Below are 19,999 nucleotides of genomic sequence, written 5' to 3' on the forward strand. Positions count from 1 at the left end.
CTGCCCTGGTGAAAGGGGGTGAATATGGTTATAGCTATTATTTCCCAGCATGATTTGGAAAATCTATCAACACTGGTTTTAAGAGAAAGTGGTTCCAGGAAAAGTCATGGGGAGGGGAGGAGATGGAGGGATGGAGGGAGAAAGAGTGAGAGGATTATGCGTGTGTGTGTGGGTGTGTGTGGGTGTGTGTGATAGTAATAGATCACATTTCCCATGGTGTCATTCACCAGCCATGTCCCATTAATCTCCCATACACTCATATTGCCTATGATAGCACTATCACTCATGCACACACACACACACACACACACGCACGCACTGTGTGTATGTGTGTGTGTAACATGCTGAGGTGAGGTCATCAACTGTCTCAGAAAAGGCAACGTGTGGTGTTGGTTGCTGACTTCTTATTGTTTTCTGTGTGTTCTGTACATAGAGTTAGGAAGACAGAAAGAATATATACAGAAAAAGAGTGATAGAGAACTCTCCCTCTGTTTCTATCAATTCCAATTCCATTCAAGAAGCTGTATTGACACAATAAGATCAGTCTTGTCAAAGCACCAACAAAAACATGTATGTAAACTGTAAATGGCAGCCATGCATACATATAGGAAGATAATAACCTTAACTTCAACTGTCTATTTCTCTATACAGGACATTACATGCAAACTGTAATATGAACTGTCAAATTCATTCACACCCTGACCTCTGACCTCACTGTGAGGGGGGGCAAGGAAAGTAAAGTAAAGTAAACACACATTAGTAATCTCCTCTGCCTGCTCATTTAAATGGACGCTCCGTTCGACTTGTTCATGTGTCTGCTGTTGTGTTGAAACAGTCGGAGCTACTTGCAGCCAGCTGCTCTGTTGTGGTTTCGCCGAAATCATGTGGATATGATTTTACACATCTGTTTGTCTGTGTGTGTGTGGGGGAGGAGGGGTGGGGGGGGTGGGGGGGGGGGGGGGGGGGGGTTGTCTTTGTCTGCCTCATTCAGTCCATTCAATCCAGTTCAATTCAATCTGTTTTATTGGCATGAACGTTAGACAAAGTGTTGCCAAAGCGTCTGACTACAATTGGGATTCATCAAAAATAATAAAATCAAATGAATAGCAGATAGCAACAAACACAGAGTCCTACTTGTATGAGTGTTTACAGTGTGTGTGTATCCTTGCTTTGTCTCTCTGATTGAGAAAATGTACCCATCTGAATCTAATTTAATTTCTCATCTTTTTTTCTCCTCTTAATGTCAAATTGTTTTAGTTTAATCGATTTGGGCGAGGAGAAGAAAAAAGAGAGAAAGAGCACAAAAACACCAGGGCTTGAGCTGTTCCGCCTTCACACCCCGGGAATAAAATGGGATTATTTGTTTTTACCCCCGCTGTCACTCTCTCCGATTCTCAGAAAACAAGCCGGTATGAATCTAATCAATTTCTTTTCTCGTCCTCCCCCTGCTGTATCTCTGTGTTTTCCCCTCTTCTCGGTGTGTGTAGATATGTATCGTCTGGAGTTGGCTGGTGGTCTGGGGGTCATACTGCTGCTGCTGGGGGTCCTGACCGCCCTCTACAAGTGCTACAACCTGGAGATCATGCTCTGCTACAGGAGACACTTTGGGAGCGATGAAACCGAAGACGGTAAGATCGGATAGTGAAGTGTTTCCTGAACTACAAACGTGGAGGAGAGCCAGCAAGAGAACAGCAGAGCCTGGACAGATGAAGAGGTTTCATGCCTCCTCTCACTGCACCGCGGCTAGAAAATGCCTCAGAAAAACAGTCAGAAAAAGCAACTTCGCTGTTACTAGCAAATGTCATACTGACAGCAAGTGATTCTACCGTCTAAACACACAAATCCGATCTGGTCACTTGTATATTACAATGAGGAGAGTCAGCCTTAAAGATCAGATTTAAAAAAAAACAAGTCAGATTTGCCCGCTGTCTGAACATAGTTTAAGACACACAGGCTAAGGTGCACACACTTATCAAGGTAAGGTATTGTTACATAGGTATTACACACACACATACACACACACACAGAGAGAGAACAGTACTTTGATTCCATTGGAGACACTGACCAGAAGATGATGGATGTCATTTTTTAAGCATACATACACACAGGCATACACAAATAATGAGATAAACACACAAAAACAGACACAAACTGACTATTCCCTTTCACATATATGTATACCTATTCAATTTACTTAAAAGATGAGTACGCCACACCTATAGGTCTGTAGAAGCTAAAGTTAGACCGGGAACCATGAATGGACAAGGAAAACCACTAGCAAGTTGTAAAAGAAACAGAAAATATACCGCAATTACAATCAATTAAGCCAGCGCTGATGTCGAGGAAAGAAAAGAAAAGGGAGAAAAAAAATTGGACCCACCAGAATGAATGAGTTTGTGTTTGTCCAATTTTTAGCGTGCGATGTTTAGCGCAACACGCTTTGATGAAGTCAGCTTTGATAATAACTTCAGTAATGATAACTCTTATTTCTAAAGCACTTTTCAAAAACACAATTTGCGACGCGATTCCCAATCAAGGCGAACAAAAGAGGCCGAAACAAGGCTTTAGAAGAAAAGAAAAGGACAAAGAAACAGCAGTGGAAAGCAAAGCATGACATGAAAGCACGTCGGTGGGAAAAAAGTCTTAAGAAGTGATTTCAAAGAGATCGATTCTGCCAGCCGGATCTCCTCAGGAGGGCGTTCCCAAGAGTAGGTTCCCTGCTGGTGAAGGCCCGGTCTCCTATTGGGTGTGTGATGTCACATGGCGGGGCTTTGTGCGCCGGCGAAGTGGCAGTTTTGTCGGGCGCACATGGGTTTTTTTCTCGCCTACGCCCATTTGGTGCTTTGGGGACTTGACTTGGGGGAACTTGACTGCGCCGAAGTTGGAGGAGAATCGCAGTCAAGCAGTCTGATATGAAACGTTGATCAAATATTGTCAGTGACACAATTTAGCCACAGCGATGCACACCCTGTTTTTCCATTTATTTTAATTTTCTAACTTCATAAAAATATATAGAATATAGAAAACATTGTTAGGTTAGGCTATGAAGAAGAGGTAAGCTGTTACGTCTCGCTAGAATCTGGTTTTGTGTGTCTTGCTCTTCCTAGTTAGGCTTATTCTCTGTCAAGTCCTTTGAGACATGCTGTGGCAAAGGGCAACAAACAAACTTGAAACTTGACTTTAAAAATGTTTTAAATCATTCTGTAGCCCAACAAATTGTGCAAAAACTCAAGGGGCGTACAAACTTTTTCACAGCACTGCACATGTGGATGTGGTGTGAATGATTGTCATCCAACGTAGAACTGTCACTGTGTGCCATGACGCACAGAGTGGGGATTGTGGAGGCGGCCACATCTTCTATAGATATCAGGGACTGGCAACCTAGTCTCAAATTAACTGCTGTCCCAGCTAACAGACGCCCCAAATACAAAAAAACAACATGGATGTGTCAATAAAGTTTGTAAGGCGACATGTGTTGAGGGATTATTTCCTGGCAGAGACTTCCGTTTCTTCCTGTGGGTGTCAGGTGATCGACAGGAAGCAGATGAAAAAGATGAAGTAACGATAAAACAGAAACTTTGACCAAGCCAGACAAAGGGTTTATGTTTACTGTGACGGAGTATCTTGCTCTGTGGAAGTTGTTTTTCATACTGGTCAAGAATTAATGGTGTTCTTCTGAAGGGAGGGGAAAAAAAGCTCTGATATCTCTGACTGTGCTGACTGTGCAGACAGCGGAAGGAAGAATGGAAAGGACAGGGGGGGAACCTAGACCACTGACACAAACTAAAAAAAACACATCCTTGAAGTCCACATTTAGACAAGCAAGAAGAAATGCTGTTACACTGCTGAAATTTTACTTAAGTAGAAGTTATGGTTAGGTATGGTTAAGTAGAAGTTAAGTAGAAGGTGTGGTTTAAAAATCCACTAAGTATAATGTAACTCATTTAAAATGTACTCTGAGTTGAGAGGATAGAGTTCATACTCACTCCATTAATAAAAAGAAAACTTTTCAAAATAAAGTGCATAGACAAAGTAAAGTATAAGTTTATTTATTTTTATTAATATTATTATTATTATTTTATTAAGGTTATTTCAGTACAGACCGACCGCTTTTTCTTCACCAACATACTGCATGGCTTTGAATCTGATGACATTCACTGACTTCACCTTGTTTCCTTCATTCATCAATCAGAACCTGGCTAGTTTCTGATGCAATGCTTATGGATAATACTCAAAAAAGTACAAGTGCACATAAAAGCTACTCAATTACAGTGACAAGAATAAATCTAATTTGTTACTTTAAATGATTTCTGTGCTTTAAAAGTGATCAGCAAGATCTTCAAGTCAGTTCTGAAACTAACAGGTGACCAGTGAAGTGAGGCCAGAATAGAGGTGATGAGATTTCTTCTGTTGGCACCAGTTAAAAACTCAATCATCCTCACATCTCTGCCCTCCACAGCAGTGTGATGTCTATCTGCCCTGTACTGATGTGCTCTCTCTCTCTCTCTCTCTCTCTCTCTCTCTCTCTCTCCCTCTCCAGATAATAAGGAGTATGATGCCTATCTGTCCTATACTAAAGTGGACCTGGACTCTTTGGGCAGGTCAGTCTGTTTGTCTGTGTGTATGTGTGTGTGTGTATTATGTTGTCTACATTTGTTTCCGACCTCACATTATGATAGGAGGAGAGGCATTCCATTTATACACATAACACACTACATACTCACTGCTACCTGATAACTCCAACAGTATCACTCCGCCTATGATTGGTGTGAAGCAAGCACAGCTATTTATTGCTTAGCAACGGGGAACTCATTTCTTGTTGGCAGTGGAACAAAATAAAATTATTAAATTGAAACCCAAAGCTTTTATCTTTGTTTAATGTTTGATACTGTTGTAAAAACGTGTTGTGTGCAGTTTACTGACCTCACCTTACAGGATTTCTGGGTACTGTTACCTTTCCCAACCATTTGGGGCCTCCGACGTGTGAAATTGCCTAGTGCAGATTCAATCAGCTGATGACTTAGCATTTGATTTTGATCAAATGACTGCTGCACATCTCTTATCAAATCTGTGTGTGTAAATGTTAAATTTCCCCCTGGCAGAGCGAGCAGCGAGGAGGAGACGTTTGCTTTGGAGATCCTACCAGACGTACTGGAGAAACACTATGGATACAAACTGTTTATACCAGACAGAGACCTGATACCCAGCAGCAGTAAGTGTCTGTCTGTCTGTCTGTCTGTCTATCTATCTATATATCTATCTATCTATCCGTCCATCTATCTATCTATCTATCTATCTATCTATCTATCTATCTGTCTATCTATCTATCTATCTATCTGTCTGTCTATCTGTCTATCTATCTATCTATCTATCTATCTATCTATCTATCTATCTATCTGTCTGTCTGTCTGTCTGTCTGTCTGTCTATCTATCTGTCCGTCCATCTATCTATCTATCTATCTATCTATCTATCTATCTGTCTATCTATCTATCTATCTATCTATCTATCTATCTATCTATCTATCTGTCTGTCTGTCTGTCTGTCTGTCTGTCTGTCTGTCTATCTATCTATCTGTCCGTCCATCTATCTATCTATCTATCTATCTATCTATCTATCTATCTATCTATCTATCTATCTGTCTGTCTGTCTGTCTGTCTGTCTGTCTGTCTATCTATCTATCTGTCCGTCCATCTATCTATCTATCTATCTATCTATCTATCTATCTATCTATCTATCTATCTATCTGTCTGTCTGTCTGTCTGTCTGTCTGTCTGTCTGTCTGTCTGTCTGTGTGTCTATCTATCTATCTATCTATCTGTCTGTCTGTCTGTCTGTCTGTCTGTCTATCATCACCACACACACACACACACACACACCACCCCCTGTCTCTCTCTCTTTTTCTCTGGGGTGCTGTAGCCCCCAGTACTCAGAATTCATCACTCTGTCAGAACAAATCAGAAGGCATGCACATCTTCACCACAACACACTCACAAACACACACGCACATGCATACGCACACTCACAGGTGCAAGACACATGCACATTACACACACACACATACTGTACACAGGGATACAGACATATTGTGCACACTCTTTCTCTCTACCTCAAACACACTTTCTCGGTTTCTCTCTCTCTTCCTGTCTCACACACGGTCTCTCACTTTCTGAACGTGTTCACACACACACACACTCCCTGTTTCTTTCTCAGCCTTGCTCATTGTCCTGCTCTCACTTTCACATACTCAGACACACACACACACACACAGTGAATCAATTTTATACTGCAGTAGGATGACAAACATGCATACAGTATACACACACACACACACACACACACACTCACACACACATTGTCTGTCACCATTTCTGGGGATATGTGTCACTCTCCGTCCACCTGGAGGGGAAAATATGACTCTTATTGCTCTATCTGTCAATGCTCTGACCCGACACACACACACACACACACAAACACACACACAGGTGCACGCTGACACACAAGTGTATTACAGACACACACTAGAAGAGGGAAAACATGACTATTATTGCTCTATCTGTCAATGCTCTGGTTTCACACAGACACACACACACACAGATGCATACACACAGATATACAAAAATAGGCACAAACACATACAAGTGCACACACAGGCATACACGTGTAGGCATTCGCCCCACACACACACACACACACACACACACCATCCATCCAGCTATCTACCCATCCATCATTATTAGCTCTATCCTTACAGCTCTGCTAGCTACAGTGCTTCAGCTGCCGCTCAGTGAAAACCTCGTATCTCCAAAAACGTACTGGCTGATTTCCCCAGTGGCGACCAAGCAGCTCTGCAATAAGTTCTGCAATGAGTGGAAATGAATGAAACTCAATGTGTTTCTCACATGACCCCCTAGAGTCACAGAACTCAGCAGGCCCACATAAAGGACCATGTAAACCTTCAAGGTTCAGTTGGAAGAAGTTAGCAGGTTTCCATGTGCCCCAAACAGCTGTTATTGTTCTATTTAAGATAAGATGAAACCTTATTGATTCCTGTGGGGAAGCTGGGTTGTTGCAGCAGCAAAAGTCACATGACACAGCAGGGGAAAAAAGAACAGTGGAATATATGCACAAAAATAGAGCCGTAAAAACAATAAAATCAGGGGGAAAAATGCAGGAAAAAAAAAAGAATATGAATAGAGGTTATATAAACATATGCAGCCAGTAATTTCAACAATGTTAATAGACTGGTAAGTGGATCACTTGCATATCGCTGTAACCATTTCATGTTTTAACTTTAGTTAGTATATATATATGGATTTACTTATAGATGTATACAGATGTTACTATCAGTCATGATCGCTTACTTAAATATGGAGTAGTAAATATGAAATATTGTAACAGTGCTGTATGTACAAATATACACATAAACATAACATTAAAAAACATAAACACTATCATTATGTATACAGTATGAAATAGTGGAACCATCATGAAAAGTATCTTGAGAATATGCAGTAGCTATGTAACGATGAGAGGGATATGGGAAAAATATACTGTAATATACATATTTGTCAGTGTTCTCACCACACACACACACACACACACACACCCATCCATCATTGTTAGCCTCGTCTCTGCCTTGCTAGCAGCAGGGACAGTGACTGGTGCCGGCAGCGTATTCACACAGTCAGATTCGAATGTAATAGGGGTCGTTTATTTCATGCGGCTGTTTATCACATAAACACACACATCAAAAATGCACTCACGCACACACACTCAGACACATTTCAGATGTCCCCATGTACTCTCTGACACACACATATTAAAAGTACACGCTTACATGCACACACACAGCAGTGTTCCTGGCATTGTTGGCACACTAGGTGCGACCGTTAAAAATAAAGACGACCCCCGGCCACATGTCATTATGTCAGAAGTGTGTGTTGGGAACAGCAGGAATCTAGTCCGGCCTGATTACCTTCAAATATAAATGTCTGTTGTCTTTAAAATATTCATTTTCCATCCAAATTTGGAGGTGGAAGGCACTAATGTTATATCTGTAATAATAACATAACTCCCTAATTTATATCACTATGATATACTGTAACAAAAAACAGGCTAATGTCTTTGAAATTGACAAAGAAACATTATATTAAAGCAATAATCCATGATATTTCCATATAAATAAATGTGTGTTTTGCTCATTTCTATCGCCTACTGAACACAATAGTGATTCAACCTATATCCAGTTCATGAAAGCTTTTCCATTACTGTACTGGACACACTGTTTGATTGACAGGTGATCCCTCTTTCAATAACGTGCATGTACAGTATATGAGTGAGATTTACAGCAAATTGATGCAAAGGATGCAGTTTATCATCTGTGTATTAAGACTATATGCATTATTGATATACCTATGTGTGCTATTGATATGGTATAGGGGACAAATTGACCAAAAAGCTGTATGTATTTTGATAGTCCTATCCTTTTTATTAGGCAAGGTGACATTGAAAGTGTACAAATCGTGTGCTCTTGGGTGAGCTTGTAAGATGAAATATGCCTGCTCATTGCTTTAAAAACATGATAAAAAACGACAGTAGTCTCTAAAGTGCCTTATTAATTCATCTGAAGCATCAAACTAATGCACTAACTAAAATATTGAGGTCATTATCTCCTGTCTATTAGCATTTTCTTACCAAAATGACATTTCTCCTTGCCCTAAAAACATCCTAAAAATGAATGTGGTCACTGAAATGATAATGTGGCCAGAAAGTAACAAACTAACATACGTTTTCTGCATTATTTAACTTTTCCTCCTACAATACATTAATAAATTTACTTTAATATGGTTTAGAATGGATCGGCCTGTTCTGCCTCGCCTGCCCTTAGCTAAAATTATGCCTGCTCCCAACACACGCTCGGATGCACCCACAGACAGACACACACACACACACACACACCTCATCCCGAAACCAGCCGAAAAAGTCATATTTCCTCCCAAAATGAGGCGTCCTCCCTGTGGCCTGAAAATATCCTGAAAACAAATGTCCACTCGCTACATAAATTCAAAGAAACAATGTCACACACACACAAACTCTCAAACTGACACACACACACACACAAGCATCAAGGCCAACGCACATCCATAGACATGCGTACAAACACAGACAAAATGAACAGCTCGGGCTTGTCAAGGCTATGTACTGTGAAAAACACAAAGAGAGAGAGACAGAGAGAGAGAGGGAGAGAACTGTCTTTTCATCGCTTACCAAACCTATTGACACAGCAACACAGCGATGCGACCTAAAATACACCATTCAATTATCCACTCCATTAGGCCTCCATACAGACAGTGAAATGAACAAGAGGCTGAGAAATAAACAACGGGAAAAGGAGAGAGGTGGTGGGGAGGCAGTCATTGATTTGCGTTATTTCATTAATTGATTTACATAATCCTCAAAAAAACGGGGAGAGCGAGAGGAGGGAGAAGGGCGGGAGAGGGAAAGGGGGAAGAGAGGCAGGGTTGAGAAGAGAGGGAAAGAGAGAGAGAAGTCAGAGGGGAGGAAGCAAAGAGAAGGCAAGCCAGAGAGAGAGAGAGAGAGAGAGAGAGAGAGGACTAGGCTGTTCTGTACTATTTGTGCCCCTCAAATTGAGCGTGAAATTACAATGTGTTGTTGGCGAGTCTCTGTCATTAATTTAGTTAGCAAGTGAAGAGAGGTAGAAGGAGAGAGTCGCGGGGAGGGAGAGAATCTGTCGTTCACGGAGCACGGCAAAATATCAACACAACTAACTCTGCGTATTTGCGAAACGAGGATCAAATTTGAGCGACATTCATTGCGTGAAGCTCGTCAAAACTGACAAAAACACTGAGAATGACACCGACAACGATTGGAAGTAGGAGGTTTTTGGAGTTTATGCCGGTGTTCGGCGAGGAGCAACGGCACCGGAGTAATGATAAAAAGTTGAGACAGGCTAAGTAAGCTCGTCTGCAGCTGTTAAATTTTAAATACCGGTGAGCTACGGCGGTTCTGATGTAACTTACAGATAATAAAATAGAGGTCATCAAGTCTCCTACTCAAAGTCATCCTTCAAATCGCTCGAGCTGCACTTGCATTTAAGCTAGCTACCATAATGATGCTAATATGATGTAATGATTTTGAGGTATGAGGTGTGAGTCTATCAATTTAACGTTATAAATAATATAATATAAAGTGGGGTGGGGGGGGGGGACACATCTCTCCACCTCAGTTTGCTCACTTTCCACATCCCACCAGCTCTCCGTTCGCCTCCCAAAGTCTGCATTTTTCTCCCCAAGTTATCTTAAGTACAGTCTGGCGGTGATGTATCAGCACAACTCTGATCCACATTTAAGAGCTGACTTCACCTCACCATGTCAGAGCCAAAAATCCTGCATAAGCACTCCTGTCACTCAACTGTATACTCCTGTCACTCTTACTTCAGTCTTTATGTGAACAAAATACAGAAACGGAGGGGGAGAATGCAACCGAGAAGAAGGGGAAGGCCGTCAGCGTATAAGGAGGTTCCCCGTTAACGCCAGTGTTAAAATACAACTTTCCTGTCTCTTCCTACTGAAGCTGGTGTAACTTTTCCTGTAACCCAACAATAAATGCATCTTTGTCTTGTCCTTTTGCACATATTGCGTTGGTATTTTTGAGAAACAAATGCATGACCATTAAAAAATACTTGTCTTAAACCACTAAAATGCTAGCTAGCTAACTACAGCTAACAAACACTTGTATGCCAAATATTGCGATGTAAGCATTGTTTTACATTTATATGTATTACCTGTTTTTGGAGTGGAGTTTCATGTATGTGTAGTGCAGCAACAAATTGGCATTTCAACATTGGACTCACTAAACGTTAACGGGTGCTAACGTTAGCTTGTTAGCTATCGTTTTGTCTTTTACATCACAACTATGCAACATAATTCCTGGACTGTTAGCATTTTGTGACCCTGAATTAAGTCATGTTTTTTACGGTCATGCAGTTATCTGACAAGAAACAGAAAGATATGTCAATGACAACACTCGTATTATATCATACCTTTCACTGACACTCAAAATAAGTGGGGGCTTCTTAACATTACTGGCCATGGTGAGAACACCTTTCCTTCTGTCGATTCTGGTTGGAACTACACTCTGTAACTAGTTAATTGCAAGACACGGACCATATTTTTCCTTTTCCTCACATCATTCTGAATTTCATCCTTCTCTTACCCACCTTCTCTCTCTCTTTCCCTTTCACTTTCTCTCCCAGTCTACATTGAGGACTTGGCTCGTAGCGTGGAACAGAGCAGACGACTGATCATCGTTTTGACCCCAGAATTCGTCGCCAAAAGAGGGTGGAGCATCTTCCAGATAGAGACACGCCTCCACTCCATGCTGGTTACCGGGGAGATCAAGGTACCAATCAGGAAGTAAACAGGAAGTAAAACACTTTGAGTGACCAGTTTTTTTTTAAGGCTCGGTTCCATTCAGTTCCACATGAAAAGCAACTGGTAGTGACATATGCCCAACTCTAAGAGGCTGTAGATTATTGTGCTAATGGTCATTATCACAATTGACATAAGCCCTAATTTACTGTATGGCACCTGTTGAGTGGAAGACATTTTTTCCTTCTCAAATTGATTGACTGAGCTTTAGATACACTGACAATATCTGTTTTACATGAAATTACTTGTCAAACTCCTAAGTATATGTGTGAATATAGCCACCTAAACTTATGAGCCAAATAAAGCATAAATGATGTTAACCTTTATTTGTGCCTGGAGGTAGAGGTTGGGACTGGAGAAATGGGGGTTAGGAGGGGAAGGCCGGGGGGTTAGCGGGGCCACTTTTGACATTTTGGCCATTGATTTTGTTTAGTTCTTCACAAAAGTTCAGAAGGAGAGATTTCTATAATCTCCCGATCCAGTTTCCCCGAGAGCAGCGCGCCTCAATTATGCACAGCTGTCCAAAACCTAGAAGTTATATTAAGTACATTCCAGTAGGGGTGTTTCGGCACAACCTTGATCCATGATCAAGGGCTTGTCTCCGCTCCTCTGTGTCAAAGCCAAAAAAAAAAATGTTGCACAAACTTTGCCTTTCAATTATTCTTATCACATACGCTTCTTCTTGCTTTCACTCCAGTCTGAACCTGTAGAATTTTAAATCTAGTGAAGTACTTTGCACATCGAGGAGAGTTGCTTGAAGAGTTGTTCCACTTACAGATTGTCATATCTCTCCTTTCTCAAACACTGTCCCCCCTCTGTCTTTCTGTCTGTCCAGGTGATCATGATAGAGTGCGCGGACCTGAAGAGTGTCATTAACTACCAAGAAGTTGAAGCACTTAAACACACGATCAAGGTACTGAATAGAGAGAGAGAGGGATGAATGGGTGGCGGGAGGGAAGAAGGGAGGGAAGGAGGTGATCTGAAGAGTGTCATCAAACACCAAGAGATTGGAGCACTTAAACAGATCATCAAAATACTGAGGGGACAGATGGATGGATGGATGAAAAAGAGAGACACTCAGAAAGAGCAAGTAACAAAGAGCTAAAACATGAATATGGATGAGTGAATGATTGTTCAGGTAGAAAGAAATGAGTTACCTAAGCTCTGATTGAGTTAATGCATTTCTTCTTCTCTTCTCTTCTCTTCTTTTCCCCTCCCCCAAGGTCTTATCCATCATCAAGTGGAGGGGTCCTAAGAGCAATGAACTGTCCTCTAAGTTCTGGAAGCAGGTGGTCTATGAGATGCCTGCTAAACGTAGAGAGACACTGTCCAGACGCCAGGTAAACTACTAAAATTATGGTGGAAAATGAGTTCTTCTGCTCATATTACATGTGTCTCTCACTATCTACCTACCTACAGAAGAGACAGTTATGTAATTCTGCGCTAAATCATATGCAGCAGCAAAAATCCTCTCTGATAGGGGCTTCATGGGACATGGGCTTATCAACTGGGTGTTCATGGCCCAGTGCAGACTGGTTTTGTGGGTCCTTGACACAAAAGTTTGGGAACCCTTGGTCTACAGCGTTGGATGCCTGCTAATTCAGAGAGGCACTGTCCAGATGGCAGGTATTAGAGCCTAGTAAAATTACTGTATGAAGTTAATGTGCACATTTGCCCTCCCATGGTATACACGTATTAACACCCAACAGGTGGCCTGTGAGTTTCCTGCTAAATGCAGAGATGCTGTCCAGATGCCAGATAATGTGTTAAATCCAAGAAAAAAAATGTCAGCATACTTGACAGTGATGTATGAGGTGTATGAGGTAGAAAAATGGTTCGTCAACAGGTGGTCTATGGGATGCCAGGCTAAAATGACGGAAAGAATGAGAGAAATAATGTCCGGGGTCAGCTGCATAAAGCTAGTTTAAGACTAGTCTAAGCCTAAGACTGGTCTTAGATTCTCAGGTTGGACTAGGCTAATTAAGACTGTCTGTTACTTAAATATTATGACTGACTTATTTTGAGGTAGGAAAGATAGCCACCTTCCCTCTGGCTAATCTTGAGTTATGGCAACGAGTCGGCTTAACTGTCAGAGTGGGAAGTTTAAATACTGAAGCTGTTTAAGAAAAGATGGCAAATCTCTGTTTTTTGGAAAGAGCCTGAAGAAGAGAGATAGAGAAACAAGCTGTTAGAGATCTACAACAATCAAGAAGTAGTAGGAACAGGTAAATATAAGTATCTATAGCAAGTTTGACTTAAGGTCACATTTAAGTCTAAGACTAGGTCTATCTTTATGCAACTGGCCCCGGTAGAGCAGCCTCTGGTAAAATCACACTAACTGAAATAGTCTTTCTTCCATATTGTCCTAAAGAATATATACTGATACAGCTAACCTAAACACATACTAACACCATGCAGATAGTGTATGAGATGGCTGCTAAACACAGAGATACTTCCAGGCACTGTAGTAAAATTACAGCATAAAGGCAGAGTCCTTGTACATGCATCAACAGCAAACAGGTATAAAGGTGCGGGGACACTGTCCCGACGGCGTCTCCTGGAGCCTAGTAAAGTTACAGTGGAAATTTAGTCTGCACATTTGCTTATGCTCCCCTGGGATGCATATATTAACACCCAACAGATGGTCTGTGAAATGCCTGCTAAATACAGGTAATGCATTAAAAATTGAATCACAATGGGGAAGAAACAGTGTACATACTTTGAGTTACCGTTTGTTAACACCTCACAGGTGGTTTATGATATGCCTGCTAAGTGCTAAGCTCTCCTGATGCCAGGTGCTGCAGTATAATCATAGAGAATGAAATACAGACTGAATACAGCTAGAATGGATAGAAAGAACACTTTCAGGTGTGTCATGGTAGTGTCCTTCAGTGCCCTTAAAATGGATGGAATTTGGATATTGTTGTTGTGAGCTAGGAAAGTATTCTGGGTCTCATGCATTGCACCAATGGTCTTTTACTTTTAGTCTCATGGGGAAAGTTTATTAACACCAAACAATTATGTGATTTTTCAAGAGTGAAAGAATTACTCTTAGGGCATGTTCACACCAAGCATGTTTGGAGGAGTTTATTCAAACTCTGGAGCATTTCTTTAGTTCAGTCTTTAGTTCAGTTTGTTTGGCCAGGTGAGAACAATGCTATTTGAACTCGGGTGGCACCAAATAACCGCACCGAGACGCCCTGAAAATGCAGGTCTCGGTCCTCTTCCAAGAGAACTGCGGTGGGGTTTGTTAGGAGTGAAAACGTAATCTGAACCAGCTACAGGAGACGACCCCAAAATGCAAGGTATTATGGGTATAAGGAGATGGAGGTTGACATCTGGTAGCCAGCAGTTACTCATGCTTGGAAAGCCTAGCATAACAAAATGAACTGACGGCAAACTTGGGAGTCAAGATGAGGTGAAATGCCTCTTCGATTTATGGGCCAAGGAGTACGTTTCCCAACTCCTTGAAACGAGGCACGAGGAAACTGCAGAATTGAAGCTATCCATCATGTTCCGCTCAAGTTACAGGGACTGGAATGGGATGACCTGGTGGGATGACAGGTTACCAAAACTCTGCCCAATGAACGGGCTACTTGTCAGTCCATGTGACTTTTGTTTACAAGCCCTGGTTCACTTGTAATTGGGCAGTGTGAACCTGAACGGACTAAATAGCAAAATGCAGCAAAATAAACGTTTCTGTTATGGTTTGGACCAAAGAAAGTGAACTGTAGGTATGATCGTACCTTTAATGTATCTTCTACACAGCTTATGGTTCTCATATAGTCACTGGCCTTAGTCAGCAATATCACTCCCTGTTTTTTTGGCACAAGCTGTACTGATCTGTCTTTATCCAACCTGGGGAACATCAAGTTTTACCAAGTTCCTAAGAATTAGCTCACCACCTGATGATGAGTCACACGTCTCTCCCTGCTAACTCACATCCTGCTTTAGTGCATATCTCAGTGTACAAATGTATAATAATATCTCCATGGTAACAGGTGATGGACTCTGGTGAGCAGGGCCTGTTTGGTGACCTACAGACCACCGTCTCCACCATCGCCATGACAACCACCTCCGCCTCCCTGGCACCCCCTAGTGACAGTCGCCATGGACACCATCAGGTCAGCCACAGCGTCTTTACTGTGTATAATACTTTTTCAAAAGTTACCATTTCAAAAGTTAAGACTGGACTGAAAATAAGGTCTGGAAATCTCTTTGGAAGGTGCAATTCCTGCTTATAATAATAACTCACGAATAATACATGAGTCATTAAAGTTGCATTCAACCATGTTTTTTCCACCACAGGTTGCCTTGGCGACAGAAATCCCCGACTACAACCAGATGACCTTGCCGCTGGGTGGGGGTCACACGGCTACAGCAGCCCAGATGAGACATTTCTGCCGCAGCTACGAGTTCCAGCTGCCCCCGCAGCCCTCCTCCCTGTCGCCTCCCCTCCCGCCGCCCTCCACCGTGCAGTTCTCCACTCTGGGCCCCGGGGGGCGCCACGTCTACTGCAACATCCCTATGACACTGCTGAATGGACAGGTGGGGGAGAGGATGGTGCCGTTTATGTTTTGGCAGTTTATTGTGTTGCTTTTTTTCCCAGTTAGTTGACTTAGTCTGACTTCCATCATCTGCAAAGTGCTTTGTTTCCTTTCCTTGAATTTCCGTACAGTTGTTTGTGTGCAAATACTCAAAATATAATCAAATCGAAAATAAAAAAAACCCTTTTTTCTCCCCAGGGGTTCAGAGCAGCTCACTGGGGAAGAGGAGGTCTGTTTTGTTAAAAGAAAACTTAGAGACAACATAGTTTATGTTTTCCAATCACAGATGTGCATTTATTCTTGCAGAGTTGGAAATGAAAGACATGGTGTACTATTATCCAATCACAGACATGCTTTAATGTATAGAATGCAGCGCCTGTTTGTCCATCTTGACAACGTTCCCAAAAACATCAGACGGCTCCAAGGCGTGAACATGTGCAGCTCCCAGATGAATTAGGAAATGTGTAAATATTGCAAATGGAATGTACACTAGTGTGGCAGAGCTAGTTTGTCAAATCTACAGTTAAATGGTTTCGTCGACTATAATGGTATTGATTTTGTTGAATTGAATCAATATGGCACAACTAAAATCTGGCTAAATTTTAAAGACATTTTTGTCAGAAGTAAATTTCAAAACGGTGTGAAATTAACATTGACTAACAGTTGTGTTTCCCAGAGGAAGAGAAAGCATTACATTATAACTAATAGCTGTTGTACTGTGCAGTAGATTATTGCTGATAGTGGCTGTGCTGTGCAGGAGCTCGCTGCTCATCGTTGTTGTGCTGTGTGTTTCCCAGGTGGCTCAGAGCAGTACGCTGGGGAAGAAGCCAGAAATCCACCTCAACAGCACCTTCGTACCACTCACCAGCAGAGAACTAAGCTCTGACATCTGGTAGATGGACTGCTCAACTGGTACTGGATGACAGGCCGGTTCACAGACTGGTTTTCACTGGCTTTGGACACGGGGTAGGCCGGTTGACCGACTGGTTTTCATCGGGTTTTCGGACTGTGTACAGACTCGTGTCATACTGGTTTTTGCGAGAGACTGGTTGAGGACTGCTTACGGACTGGTTTTGGACCAGTTCCCCCCTGGCTTTGAACAATGGGTAGACTGCATATGCCTTGGATTCACACTGGTTGGGTATACTGGCTGCACTGCTTACAGACTGTTTACTGGCTTGTTTTGCAGCTTGCAGATTCAGATTGTAGAAATGTATTTCACATTGGTTTAAGGACTTATCAACTGCTTGCAGACTGTTATAGACTGATATGTAAGACATGTAGCCGTAAGATAATTACAAATGGAGTAACATCAGCATGGACTGCTATAACACAACAGCTATTTGTCTAATAGTCTGGTTATACTGGTAGACTGGTTACTGACTGGTCATACTGGTTTGACTGGTGGGTAGAGCTTGTGGACAGGTACGGACATGAAGATGCAACAAAATGGAAAACCGTCAATGAAAAAGTTCCAGGATACTTCCAGGAAGAATAGTCATCCATAGACAGGAGCTCTTCATTCACGGAATACCAGTTGGATCTCGGAGTACAAGTCTACCTTTAAAGACGATAGACTTCTCGGAATACCAGTCTGATCGCACACCAGCTGAGTACCTGGAAAACCAGTCCACCTGTCAGCCGCTTACCTGCTTGGAAAATTGGTTTACCTAAAAACAGAAGTAGCATAATCTTGGAATGCCAGTCAATCTTCTAGCTAGCTGAGTTACGAGAATATCGATCGACGTGACGACGAGGTGGCTTGTCGGAATACCAGGCAACCTTCAAGCAACGATCTTGGAATACCAGTCCACCTTAAAACAACAAGTTAACCTCTTTAAATACCGCTCTGCTACTAGTTATCTGGTTTGGCTCTTAGAGGCTGAAATGGTGGACTACAAAAATGGATTCCAGCACCAATACCAAGATACCAATGGACTCGTGACGCATTGGCTACACTGCTGAATTGCTAAACTTGAATACTGGGAGGACTGGAAAAGCACAATTGACTGGTGTTAATGGAAGAATAGCCAGTTGGAAAAACTAGTTGACTAGAAAGCTGGTTGACGGTTGTTATGTCTAAACAGACCAACCATTCAATTAGTAAACCAGTGAACTAGGATGATGGTAAAATGGACTAGAATTGGAAACCAGTCAGCTCATCACCTTGTAACCCAGTAAAGTGTCTGGCTAGTAAAACTAGTCGACTAGTCAAGAGGCAAACTGGCCTAGAGGTGAACCGTCAACTCTACCACCAGGCTAAAAGGCATAGAGGACTTGGCTTTTTCTATTTTGCATGACCACCCATTTAGATGAAAAAATAATCAAAGAAACACAGATAAATGAATAAATGACACAATCATTTGTCGCAGACTCTCTTAATATAGAGGAGAATAAATGTTTTATGTTGATATTATATTTGTTTTCTGTCCAGCCATAAAGAAATAATACTGAAAAAGGGAAAAAAGGAGGTGTCCCTCCAAAAACATTGTTCTGTTTGTTTGTTTTTTTTATTTATTTTGTTTCATTTTTTTGAAGAGTTCTATCCTTTTATAAAGTTTGGTAGTCCTTTACCAGGCTTTGTTTTTAACGTTTGCCGTGTTACAATAATATCTGTACAGCTTTCATAACTTCTGCTTAGACCTACATGACAATGATTTATTCGCTACAAATTCTGTTAACACCCACGGGCGCGTGCGTGTGTGTGTGTGTGTGTGTGTGAGAGAGTGTGTGTGCGTGTGTGTGTGACCTTGCCCCTTGTTTTGCTTTCTTTCTGTTTCTCCTTCCATCCGTGGATGGACGGATGGACGGATGGATGGACATTCGTCATGGCAGTACAACCCTGCTAATGGACATCTACCAGTCAGCCAAAGGGGCTTCACTGCATAAAAAGCCCGACTTCAGCTGAACCGGGACCCATTCTTCTTTGTGAGCTTTAAGAAACCAACATTATTACCGTGATATTTAAGCAAAATGAATAATGTTTTGAATTTACACAAAGGTACTGTCATTGTTTTATTAAAACCAATGAATTCTGGATATTTGAGATTGTTTGATACAATAATGAATTATTCGTTTGAGTTGTTATTCGGTGGCAATATATCGTGGCTGTCTTTTGCTTTCTGCTCATTTCTTTGACTATTCTTTGGATATATTAGTTGAAATAATTTAATTAAGAGCAAATAAAAGTTATATCGGTTGTTTTATACATATCGGATGCCTATCCTCTTACACATTCAATCCCTAGTGTTACTCCTCCTGCTTTCCTCTCTTCCCACCTCCTCTTTTTCCCCTTCTTCCTCTACTTTCTTCTTATTCTCCCTTCTGCCATTTCTTCCTTAACCAAATTCCCTGCCACCTCTTCCTCGTCCTCCTCTCCAACTATCATCTTCCTTTCTTCCCCATCTCCTCCGTTTCCTCCACCTCCTCTTTCTCTTTCTCTCATCGACTCCTCTCTCCCAGCCCTCCGCTCCCTCAGTCATTAATTTCATAATAGTTCTGCTGGATGTATTGATGGCATTGTAAAACCTTCTGTTCAGATAGGTGGAGACAGACTCAGGGTCCTATTCACTAAAACCAGTTTCACACTCAACTGGGCTAATCTGAGCTGAACTGAACTGAGGTACAGTGAGTTGAATTGGATCCAAGCTACGCTGAGCTGGGACTGCCAAAAGCACCAGTGAATAGAAAAGAATTAGAAAGGACATGTACATTTTAGGCAAATAAGGAACGCTCTTAACCCGAGCAAGTTGCAGTAAACCAAATCAGCATTCATGAAGCACCATGTTTGTGTGTAGCCTAATAATGAAATAATAAAGAATCATAAGCGACAATAACATCATACTCAGAACTACATCAGCACGCAGGAATGATGATTGTATGGTTTTGCATTATTCAATAAAACCATTGTAGTTCACAGAATCAATAATGTGCTCTTTTGAATATAGGACAATTCATCACGGATGAAATTTGGATTGAATGTTGAGGTAAAATTGGAGAAA

General features: G+C 41.6%; 1 protein-coding gene across 1 annotated transcript in view; it reads left to right on the forward strand.

Annotated features, from left to right (window-relative positions):
- il1rapl2 (interleukin 1 receptor accessory protein-like 2) overlaps nucleotides 1–16,884 on the forward strand; it is a 364,025-nt gene extending 347,141 nt beyond the window's left edge. Inside the window, exons 12-21 of the mRNA XM_078289249.1 lie at nucleotides 1,488–1,628; nucleotides 4,541–4,601; nucleotides 5,103–5,212; nucleotides 11,277–11,422; nucleotides 12,287–12,364; nucleotides 12,675–12,791; nucleotides 15,453–15,575; nucleotides 15,760–15,999; nucleotides 16,197–16,227; nucleotides 16,796–16,884. Coding sequence (XP_078145375.1) covers nucleotides 1,488–1,628; nucleotides 4,541–4,601; nucleotides 5,103–5,212; nucleotides 11,277–11,422; nucleotides 12,287–12,364; nucleotides 12,675–12,791; nucleotides 15,453–15,575; nucleotides 15,760–15,999; nucleotides 16,197–16,227; nucleotides 16,796–16,884 — 1,136 coding nt within the window. The remainder of the gene's footprint in view (nucleotides 1–1,487; nucleotides 1,629–4,540; nucleotides 4,602–5,102; nucleotides 5,213–11,276; nucleotides 11,423–12,286; nucleotides 12,365–12,674; nucleotides 12,792–15,452; nucleotides 15,576–15,759; nucleotides 16,000–16,196; nucleotides 16,228–16,795) is intronic.
- Nucleotides 16,885–19,999: the final 3,115 nt, after the last annotated feature.

This window comes from Centroberyx gerrardi, chromosome 16 (genome assembly GCF_048128805.1).
Source record: "Centroberyx gerrardi isolate f3 chromosome 16, fCenGer3.hap1.cur.20231027, whole genome shotgun sequence".
Classification (NCBI taxonomy): Eukaryota; Metazoa; Chordata; class Actinopteri; order Beryciformes; family Berycidae; genus Centroberyx; species Centroberyx gerrardi.